This window comes from Octopus sinensis, linkage group LG4 (genome assembly GCF_006345805.1).
Source record: "Octopus sinensis linkage group LG4, ASM634580v1, whole genome shotgun sequence".
In the NCBI taxonomy this organism is placed as follows: Eukaryota; Metazoa; Mollusca; class Cephalopoda; order Octopoda; family Octopodidae; genus Octopus; species Octopus sinensis.
The window spans coordinates 111,173,555-111,186,054 of NC_043000.1; the positions used below are offsets into that span (position 1 = coordinate 111,173,555).

The 12,500-nt window shown below is 38.4% G+C and overlaps 1 protein-coding gene across 1 annotated transcript in view; it reads right to left on the bottom strand.

Moving 5' to 3' along the window:
• Positions 1 to 11,898: 11,898 nt before the first annotated feature.
• The window catches only part of LOC115211013 (beta-microseminoprotein), a 14,358-nt gene continuing 13,756 nt past the window's right edge, over positions 11,899 to 12,500 (bottom strand). The window contains exon 3 of the mRNA XM_029779856.2: positions 11,899 to 12,200. Coding sequence (XP_029635716.1) covers positions 12,035 to 12,200 — 166 coding nt within the window. The 3' untranslated portion in view covers positions 11,899 to 12,034. The remainder of the gene's footprint in view (positions 12,201 to 12,500) is intronic.

Sequence of the window (12,500 nt, forward strand, 5' to 3'; positions counted from 1 at the left end):
GTATATATATATGTATGTATATATGTATGTATATATGTATGTATATATATATGTATGTATGTATATATATATGTATGTATATATATATATGTATGTATATATTTATGTATGTATATATATATACATATATATATATACATGCATATAAATAAGAGAGATGCATGCATGGACTTTGAAAGTTTTACGAGCTGTTTTGAAATGATTTTCTTGTACTTTGGAACCTGCAATCTTTGAGTGATTTGATTGTAGTAAAGTATTTTGTGTGTGATCTGATATTTCGGAATACATAATAATGCAGGTTGACATCATTTAGTCGTGATAATCTTTTTTTTTTTCAATACATATATTTTGAAACGATTTCACTGTAAAAAAATATATTTTGAGATTAATTCACTGGAATATAAAAAGTAAAATGATTTGTGTGGAATATTTTTAACAAGTGACAGTGATTTCGAAGTTTTGGTCTTTGGAAGTCCCACTAATTTTAATATAAAAGTGTAGTAAATAGGCTCTTTATAAAAGTAGCGAGAGATCCTTCAGTTAAATTGTTAAATTGCTTTCATCATAGCTCAACTTAAAAACAAAGAAGCATTTGTTATTAATGTGTGTGTGTGTGTACGTGTGCGTGTGGGAATGTGTGTGTATGTATGTATGTTTACATACATACATATATACATACATAGATACATGCATATATACATACATACATACACACATACTCACACACGCGCATATATATATATATATATATATATATATATATATATATTGTATATGTATGTATATATATATATATATATACTTTCTTTTATTCTTTTACTTGTTTCTGTCATTTGACTGCGACCATACCGGAGCAACACCTTTAGTCGAACAAATTAACTCCCAGGACTAATTCTTTGTAAGCCTATTACTTATTCTATCGGTCCTCTTTTGCCGGACCACTAAGTTACGGGGACGTAAACACACTATCATCTGTTGTCAAGCGATTGAGGTGCGGACAAACACACACACACACACACACACACACGAAGGTGTACTGAAAAGTTCCTGGCTTTAAGGGTATCGCGAAAGGCTTGGTTGTAGGCTCAACCTTCAGAGTTCTTTTACAAGGCTTAGAAAAACTGAAGGACCGATGCAATAATTGTGTGAATCTGAGAGGGGAAAAGTTGGATAAAATCTTAATTAACTGATCCTCCTGTATTTTCTTTTACCCAAAGCCAGGAACTTTACAGCACCCCTTCGTATAAACGGATATAAAAAAGAAAACGGAAACTATAGGTGGTCCACCAAAGCTCTCTGTCCACTCATCTGATGACGTGCGAGGTGCACAGCTGTTGCTGGATCATATTCATATGATTTTTATATGATGGTCTCTCCCGTCGGTTTCGACATATGAGGCTCCGACAACGTACTCTTTCTTCGTCAGTCATAATGCTTGTGTCGAATGTGACATTCAAGCTCCGCCAACGATTTGTAAAGAAGGCCACAGATGTTGCAAGTATGAAGATATTTATATAATATGTATAATATGTGAAACAACAACTAACGGCTGTTAGTAATGCACAGAAACAATTGTTATTTGTGATTCAAACCTGTTCATTCCATCTTTTATAGTATATCATAAATATATGTATATATATTATAATTATATATATATATATAATATATATATATATATATATATATATATATATATATATATATATATATATATATATATATATATATATATATATATATATAATATATATATATATATATACATATGTATATATATATATATGCTAAATTATCAGTATATTACTCAGATTCCGCCATCTGAAATAAAATGCGAACCCAAGAAATGAAAAAGATGTGCGGGATACAGCAATTTAGGAATTGCCAATTTTCTAAAGTTCAGAGAGAACTGAAAGCCTCTGGTGAAAATGTTTCCACAGTATCGAAGAAAACGAAACTTTTTAAAAGTCCGGACATTTTAAGGACATTTCATTTCGTGGAACAGATCCAAAACAATCTCTGCAATTCAATAAGTGCCATCGCCAAAACGCATCAAGTGGCTGGGTGAAGCAATCAAGTGGCTGTGCAATTCCAGGAATGTGTTTAATATATGTTTCCTTCTCAAGCCATGCCAGGCTCATAAGGGCCGGTTTCCCGGTTTCAGTGGCGTATAAATTCCCCACTGGACATGACGCTGCTTCATCACAGGATGACTCATTTTGGCCAGCTGTGTGGACTGGAGCAACGTGAAATGAAATTTTGCTCTGGAACACAACACATCGCCTGGTCCAGGAATCGAAACCACAATCTTACGACTATGAATCCAGCACCCTTAACCCCTAAGCCACGCGCCTCCACATGTTTAATATATAAAACTGGTCAATCCAATAACGTTACACCGCTATGTTTAGTGGTTGTTTAAGTAATGTGTTTGTGGCTGATTAAGGGGTTGGATGATGGGTGCTAATGAAGGAGCAAAAACTCCCGAAGTATGGCATATACACCCATTAACCATTTCATTGCTTGTTTACATTTGACTTCTCGGATACGAAACATCCTAACAAAATCAATTCTGGCCGTAATTCCGCTAGAAAATCTGTAGAGATGACCTTAACACGTGATTTAAGTGCACTGCAAACACAGAAACACACGGTGTTGACTTATAAAATAACGGTTAATATACTTTGTAGCAGATTATGGTTGCATAACGAAATACAGTGTGCCTACAAACCATTAATATAAGAACCGTGGTGCACGAGGACATTCGTTACAAGTCGTGTGTAGGGAGGAGAGGCCAATTCATGCCTGCAAAGACACGGAAAAACCGTTTGATCCGTGCCAAACGATTACTTAAGTCCAGCAACGACATGGCGTGCTTTGTTTCCTCTCTGGTGATAACGGAAGAAAAAATCTTGTAACATGTTCAAAAGTCTAACAAGATGGTTATTTGCAGATCGTTCTGATGTCCTTAGTGTGATGCCCACTAAGTTTACAATTGTGATGATTTTAGAAGTGACCAATAACAAAGCTCATGTCATACCTCCTCATCACGTCTTTCCATAGGGTCTGAGAATTAATGCTGCTGAATACTTCGAGGTGTTGGGACAGTTGTTGATGCTTGGATTGGTGAAGTCCGCTGTGGAAGGCCCTATGTGCTTCAACAAGACTCAGCACCTTCTCACAAAACCCAAGAATGGATCTCAGACTATCTTTACGATCATGTAACACCAGACTTATGGTCTCAAAACTCACCAGGTTCAAATCCCATGGACTAATATGTTTGAAGTGTTGTTAAAAGGGAGAGGAATCGAGATTCTCACAGTTCCATAGCTTCATAGCTGGTGTCCGAAATTAATAAAGGACCATTTAGTGCACGCACGACAGCGCATCCTCTTTCGCACTGATGCTGTCGTTGGAACTGAAGGCGGATTCATAGAATAACTATTTTCTTTACTGCCCACAAGGGGCTAAACACAGAGGGGACAAACAAGGACAGACAAACGGATTAAGTCGATTACATCGACCCCAGTGCGTAACTGGTACTTATTTAATCGACCCCGAAAGGATGAAAGGCAAAGTCGACCTCGGCGGAATTTGAACTCAGAACGTAGCGGCAGACGAAATACTGCTAAGCATTTCGCCCGGATTCATAGAATAACCTTATAAGAAAGATTATCGAGAACATGAACAATTTTTTAAAATTAAAATGTATTCAATTTTTGTGAGAATAAAGTTATTTTATTAAATTACCAAATATGCCTTCAAATACCTATCGCACCCTCTCTGTGTGTGTGTGAGAGTGTCGGCTGTTACAATTTGCTAATGTGCTGCAGATTTTCAATGTCATCTACACTCGTTTAACTTTTGTAATAATACCGAACAACCATAGTCAGCCTCTTACACAATTCTGGTTGTTGGCTACGTTCTAATTATTGTAATACTTTTAGTTATAATTAATGCTTTCAATTTTATAGAAATTTCAACAAAAACAAAAATCAACGATAAATATGTGGTGTGCCATATGATGATTTTATGTAGGAGAGGAAGTTTCAATGAGTTTTTTTTTCGAGCAGACGAGACACGCCGCCATCTTGTGCTCCTGAACCAAACTAATGGTAGCTAAAACTTGTTTGTTATTGTTAAATTGTTTTGCATTTTTTGTTTCAGGATTTACATTGACTTTTCTGGTAGTTGTTACATTAAACCGGAAGTGACCCTAATTAAATCGCGGGTACGTAACATATGGTTGGAAATCTAGGACAAAATTGCATAAAATATGTAGCCTTACGGACGAATAACATAGCTTATCTAATGATATGCAATTTACAGACATATGTACGCGGGTATATATTTGTTTATGGATGTTAGAGAAATAAGCTGTGTAGGTATGTGACATATTTGTTTTTGTTATTCTCTAAACCAATGTCCCTACTTGTGGTTGATGGGGGTGCAGTGACGACTGAAAAGAGGAAGGGTAAATTGCTATATTTAATAACATTCGAATGGATTTAAACTTTATAAACTTGTCCACCGCCATAGCGAATAAGGATGATTTATACGGATGCTGCCTTTATTTTGTTTTCATATTAATAAAGAATCGTAAGGCGGAGGCGAACTGGCAAAATCGTTAGCACGTTGAGCGAAATACTTAGCGGCATTCCATCTGTCTCTACGTACAGAGTTCAAATCCCGCCGAGGTCAGCTCCGCCTTTCATCCCCTCGGGGTCGATCAAATAAGTACCAGTTGGACACTAGGCCCTATGCAATCGACTTTGCTCCTCCCCCGAAATTGCTGGTCTTCTGCCAAAATTTGAAGCCGCCAGACTTAGTGGTTTGGAGTGTTGCACTCATGATCTTGAGATGATGGTTTCGATTCCTGGGCTGGGCGATGCATTGTGTTCTTGAGCAAGACACTTCATTTCACGTTGCTCCAGTCCATTCAACTGTCAGAAATGAGCAGTTCTGCGATAGACCGGTGTCCCGTTCAAGGGGGCTGCTGTCACCTCAGTCATATATAAGCCACGAAAGCCGGGTAAGCCGCCCTAGGAGTTATACGTTTTCCTATCAATCGCCACCGCTGTTGGACTTAACTACAAACACGTCCGGTACAATGTGTTATTCTCACTGAAAATGATTGGAAAAGAGACTCCAAGTGAAACTGAAAGCTGTGAAGCGGAGTAACAAAGTGATTAAGTTCAACGTTGAACTCCATATTTCACAAACATTTCACGCAGGAGAAAAACCTCAACTATTTTATAAAAACATCAAAACTTGCTACGTCTGTCGTGAGAACAATTTATGACAAGGACAAAAATTAAGTGAAGTATTTAAGCAGATAATCCGTTAACTGCTGGACGTTATTTTCATTTATTTGTTTGGTGATGAGGTTTTACCATAGATCTCATGTGATTCTCAATATGGAATGGTTTTTGAGTGCGTGGATCAACAATCAGACCGGAAGTAATGTGCTGATGGTCATTTAATGAGAGAAGTTTGAATATCATTTTTTTTCAGAAAGACGAGGATGCAGCGTTCGATGTAAAAGTTTTTCTAGTTGCTTAAGTGTTTTTCGAAGGACTTTAAAGGAGAATGACTAGTCCTCACATAGAGGTTGCTAATGGTCTCGTTCAAGGGGACTGTTGTAACCTCAGTCATTTATACGCCATTAAAGCCGGGTAAGCCACCCAAGGAGTTGTAGGGCTCAAGACAAAAAAGCTCAGGGATTACGTTTGACTTGGTTTTTTTTATTAATAAAGAGTTAGGAGGTCAAAATTTCACTTCTATTTTGGTGGAAGAGAAAGAAGACTTGTGAACCCCTGTGCTACACGATGAACGGTGACGTAATGTATATTTAATCGCGGCTTCTTTAATCAACGTAATTAGTTTTTATTTTAACGACATAGCACCTCGCATCAAGCAAAAAAATATTACATCAATATTACCTATTCTGATGAAAAAGATCATTATAAGGACGACTGTGTCTGACGCGTATGTCAGGGTCGGGTAATAAATGATGGTGTCGGTGGTGGTGGTGGCGGGGACGGCGGCAGAGTGGGGGGGGGGGGGGCGGTGGTGGCCGGGGCGGCGGCAGTGGATTTTCGCCGCTCATCAATGAGGATTCGCTTATTCGATTGACTGGTTTACCTGTTTCTGAATTAAGGTGTAAATCGCCGGAAAGCATGCATGGCTGTTGTGGTTAAGAAGCTCGCTTCACATCGATGCCGTTTTCTGACACCTCGATGCAAGTGTTTTCAACTATAATCAAGGCTTTCTGTACGAATTTGGTCGACGGAAACAATGTGGAAATGCGACGTAAATTGTGTGTGTGTGTGCGTGCGTGCGTGTGTGTGTGCTGTATTTATAAGTTATTTCCTTCTAGAAATAACTCATTTCGTGTGTCGTTTTATTCGCTCAGCCGCTCCTCTTCATTTTTTCTTTCCATTCTCGACTAATTTTTCTTATTTACAACAAATTCGCCATTTTTTTCACCAGTCTACACACTCATGAGGCCAGAGTTTATTTGGATCTCCGAAGTATTTAAGCAGCTGAAAGTGCAACAGTTCCCCTGGGGGGAAAGCCAGTCCGTCTCTGGGTCATCCAAACTACCTACCAACGGAACTCATTTCTGCTGAGTGTACAAGAACAACATGAGGTGAAGTACCTTACTTAAGGACACAACTTACCGCCCAGACTAGTCATGAAGGCCACTACATCACGATCCTGAGCCCAACACTCTAACCAAATCTTTCTCCTACAATTGTTATTTTTCATTATTACTCTCTTTTACTCTTTTACTTGTTTCAGTCATTTGACTGTGGCCATGCTGGAGCACCACCTTTAGTCGAGCAAATCGACTCTAGGACTTATTCTTTGTAAGCCTAGTACTTATTCTATCGGTCTCTTTCGCCGAACCGCTAAGTTACGGGGACGTAAACACACCAGCATCGGTTGTCAAGCGATGTTGTGGGGACAAACACCGACACACAAACATATACACACACATACATACATATATATACATATATACGACGGGCTTCCTTCAGTTTCCGTCTACCAAATCCACTCACAAGGTTTTGGTCGGCCCGAGGCTATAGCAGCAGACACTTGCCCAAGGTGCCACGCTGTGGGACTGAACCCGGAACCATGTGGTTCGTAAGCAAGCTACTTACCACACAGCCACTCCTACGCCTATGGCCACTCCAATCAAGCAACATCTATACGCTCTATACTTTCTTTCCACATTGTTGGTGCTCCAATTCAACTGACCTCGGTATTATTATTGCCTTAAATTACAGTGATTTCTCCTGTATCGTATAGCTCCCACCCTTCTAGGCCCCTCCTCTGCCGCCTCTTTTTTTTTCATTTCTATTCCTGCATCCGAAGCACCGATTAAATTAAGTACCAGTTACGCACTGGGGTCGATATAATTGACTTAATCCGTTTGTCTGTTCTTGTTTGTCCGCTCTGTGTTTATCCCCTTGTGGGTAGTAAAGAAATAGGTATTTCGTCTGTATTTACGTTCAGTGTTCAAATTCCGCCGAGGTCGACTGTCATGCTTTCAGGGTCGATAAATTAAGTACCAGTTGCGTACTGGGGTCGATCTAATCGACTGGCCCCCTCCCCAAAAATTTCTGGCCTTGTGCCTAGAGTAGAAAAGAATATATTAAATACTTTAATGTACCCAGACTGTTTTTCTGTTTTTTTTAATTTTCACTGCTGAAATTGAGGTGCGTCTAACACGTCCGTGCATCTTTTATGCCATCAAATGTCTCAGGGTTTCTTTTTTGTTTTTTTTTAAACTTTTTTTTTTTATCTTCTGTCTTGTTTCAGGCATTAGACTGCGTCCATGCTGGGGCACCGCCTTGAAGAAATTTTAGTCGAATGAATCCACTCCATGACCTTTCTTGCTTTTTGTCTTTTTTTTTTTTTTCGTTTTTGTCTTAATTTTTTCTTGATGTTTTTTTCTTCTTTTTTTCTTTTTTGTAAGCCGAATCCTTATTCTATCGCACCCTTTTGCAATTAGCGCTAGGATACGGAAACGTAAACACGCCAACACCGGTTGTCAAGCCGTGGGTGAACAAACACACACATTCACACACATACACGCAGACGGAGGCTTCTTTCAGTTTCCTTATTTATTTATTGCTCACAAGGGGCTAAACATAGAGGGGACAAACAAGGACAGACAAAGGGATTAAGTGCGTAACTGGTACTTAATTTATCAACCCCGAAAGGATGAAAGGCAAAGGCGACCTCGGCGGAATTTGAACTCAGAACGTAACGGCAGACGAAATACTTTAAAGCATCTCGCCTGGCTTGCTAACGTTTCTGCCAGCTCGCCGCTTCTTTCAGTTTCCGTCTACCAACTCCACTCACAAGGCTTCGGTTGACAATTACTCCCAACACAGAACACGCACAGCTTTCCTCGGCTTCTATACTCTGTCTATTCGTTATACGTTTTCCTATCAATCGCCACCGCTGTTGGACTTAACTACAACCACGTCCGGTACAATATGTTATTCTCACTGAAAATGATTGTAAAGGAGACTCCAAGTGAAACTGAAAGCTGTGAAGCGGAGTAACAAAGAGATTAAGTTCAACGTTGAACTCCATATTTTACAAACATTTCACGCAGGAGAAAAACCTCAACCATGTTATAAAAATATTAAAACTTGCTACGTCTGTCGTGAGAACAATTTATGACAAGGACAAAAATTAAGTGAAGTATTTAAGCAGATTAATCCGTTAACTGCCGGACGTTATTTTTATTTATTTGTTTGGTGATGAGGTTTTACCATAGATCTCATGTGATTCTCAATACGGAATGGTTTTTGAGTGTGTGGATCAACAATCAGACCGGAAGTAATGTTATTCTGTAATGATGAAGGGAAATAACCCGGATATCGCGATACACAGATATTGTTTTGAGCTGAGTGGGGGTGCTAGATTCCCTTGTTCGAAAATATAAGGACACGGGTCATGTCGTATAGCCGGCTTGAGACGATATGTCCTGAGGCTAAATTACAGCAACATTCGTCCTAAGTCGGGACTGCCATGTCATGTTGACAAAAGTCTTTCCTCCAAAGTATCAAAGTTATTGAAATGGTTTCATATAAACAAGTATTTTGTCAATTTTAAGATTTCGAGTAAAGAACTCCTCGTGAAGAATACACACGTGCACCCACGCACATACAAATATGTATGTGTGAGTGTGTGTGTGTGTGTGTCTGTCTGTGTGTGTGTGTGTGATATATATATATGTATTTATATATGTATGTGTGTATGTATGTATGTATGTATGTATGTATGTATGTATGTATGTATGTAGGTATGTATGTATGTATGTACGTATGTATGTACGTATGCTTGTGTGTATGTATTTATATATGTATGTGTGTATGTATGTGTGTATGTATGTATGCGTGTGTGTATGTATGTATGTGTGTATGTGTGTATGTATGTGTGTATGTATGTGTGTATGTATGTGTGTGTGTATGTATGTATGTATGTATGTATGTATGTATGTATGTATGTATGTATGTATGTATGTATGTATGTATTGCATTGCATTGCATTGCATTGTATGTATGTATGCTCGTATATTTGTCCTTCGAAGACTTTGTAAATGAGATTCTAACACGAAATAGCGCAGCAGAACTTAAACTTTTCTAAGACACATATCAATCACTTTGCTATATAAAAAAAAGTAGCATTGTTTTTTTTAATATCTAATATTCTATCTTAATAGCAATTCTGTTTCAATATTCCATCTTTGATATTGATCTCACCTTGTATAACATATTCTCTTTGTACTTACTTACATATACAGTAATCCCTTGCCATATCGCGGTTTATCATTTAAGCTTACATCGATTCATCCGTACTGTTATTTTGCATTTATAATGAAATAAATACACACAAATTATAAAAATAATTTTTAAAAATGTATAGTTCAGTACTGTTTCTACTTCGCGGATTTTCACTTATCGCGGGATTACTGTATAACACCCGCGATAGTCGAGGGATTGCTGTATAAACACTTAATACAACCTGTTACTATCTACATTTCCAGTTGTAGTCAGATAACCTTTTGTTTCGATGTTCTCGAAATACCAAGATGGTCTTTCTGATTATGAAATACTCGTTGCCTCTCATTGTTTACAGTTTTCTTTCAGACAGCAGACCAGAAATGAAAAAGCGAAGAAATATATTACTGTTAAATGGTTTAATGAAAACATACGTTGTTACAAGAAATTGAATTCTTAAAATACGCTGGTGTCATTGGGAAGCGTAAGATTTTGGTTGATTATAAAACTGAAAATATTGCGGTGAGAGATTTGGTAAGGATTACATGAAGCCTGGATATTTGTTTTCTATCCATGACGGAAAATGAAGCGCTGTGATGATTATGATCTTCCCAATGAATATAGAGAAATTAGGTTTCAATTAGGAATTGAAATGGTTTGCAAACGTACGGAGAATTTACTACCGTGCAAGGTTCTTGTCACAATGAGGTGCAGTCGATTACATCGACTCCAATACTTGACTAGTTCTTCATTTTATTGAACTCGGAAGAAGGAATGGCAAAGATTTCAGTGGGATTTGAACTCAGAACGTAAAAAGCCAGAAGAAATATCACAGGGCATTTTTTCTGACGCTCTAACGATTCTGCCAATCGACCGAACATTAATGTTCGTGATAATGTTTTCAAATTTTGCCACAAGGGCAGCAATTTTGATGGAGGGGATGAGTCGTTTACATCGACCCCAGTGTTCAACTGGTACTTATTTTATCGACCCCGAAAGGATGAAAGGTAAAGTCTACCCCGGCGGAATTTGAACTCAACGTAGCGACGGGCGAAATACCTCTAAGCATTTCGTCCGGCGCGCTAACGATTCTGCCAACTCACCGCCTTAATGTTTCGTGATAATGGCAATAATAATTGCTGGTTTCATTGATGGGAATGTTTGCAAATTCTAAGTGATGAAGGAAATAAGATGTTGTGGTATAAATCCATCTCCCGAGGCCACGAAAGACGAACATGAACTGAAATTACTCCATCGCAGAATTAAAACCAGATTTCGGAGTTGATCTGCTAGATTGGTATTTCATTTCTTCGACTTTCGCTACCAATAAGAAGAATAATTATGCCGACGATATTGAAGTTGATGATGATAATGAAGTTGACGATAATGAAGGACGATGACGATGATAATGATGTTGACGACGATAATGAAATAATTGACGATAGTGATGATAATGTCCGAAATAATGATAAATGTTTCTAATATAGGCACAAAGCCGCAAAATTAAGGGTGTGGCTCATTTGATTGAATCCACCCTTCACCCCAGTCCTTGGCTAGTATCTTATATTATCAACCCCAGAGGGATGAAAGTTAAAGATGGCCTCGATGAAATTTAAGGCAGAATGCAGAAAATGATCGTAACTAAATACAAGACAAAACGGCGGTGGCGGGAGGAAGCATAATCGATTATATCGACCCCAGTAGACGACTGGTACTTTATTTATTCATGATAGAAACCCCATCCTCGAAATTTAAGAAGAGGTAAATTCAAGCCTGGCGGGATTTGAACTCAAAAGCTGATGTAAGTAAAGAACAAAATAACAATGATGATGACGATGATGATGATGGTGGTGGTGGTGGTGGTGGTGGTGGTTAAAAAAGGAGGGGAGGAAGAGGTAAGTGATGATAATCGTTAAATATGACGCATGAAGGTCATTAGTTCTACTTGACAATCGGTTTAGGGGAGTCTGAGGAAAGATCAGTTAAAATTTTATGATGTGAAATTATCTTTGAGTGGTCACCGTGACAACCACAAAAATCAAATGCGTTAGCCAGGATTCGAACCTGGAAAAAAAGCAAAGAGAAAACCAAAATATAAGTTGCTTACTAAAATACTTATATTCTATTCTAATTTGCCACAATGAATGCCGTGGATAGTTTGGCTGTTTTTGCAGTAGTTCTTATTCATGTCTCATGTCGGTGAGTCGAACAATGTGCAGCAGGGATCATTTTTAGTCGTGGTCTGATTTCTTATGAGCGGAATCGTCGATCATTATCGGTGTACCCGAAACACAATCAACGTTTTCGTTGTCCCGACGAACATAGTGTGGGGTGCAGCCGTCCTTCAGCATCTTGCACTGTTTTGGCACCACGTGCAGACCGCTGTTCACACCAAACCTGAAATTTCACACAAAAAAAGAAAAAAAGTAGAAAGATAAACCAATCGGACAAGAGGAACCGTTTCTTTAAAAAAACAAAAAACAAAGCAAAGTATCTCTCAATTATCTGCTATTTGAGTATACAACACACACACACACACGCACACGCATACATACACACATACACAAGCAAGCACATAGCCCATCACGCACCTATGTGTATGACTTGAGTGAGGTTTAAAATAAATGTGCCCTTTTAAATCCTAGCCAGGCTCATGGGCCCGGTTTCCCGGTTTCTATGCCGTATGTGTTCCCTAGC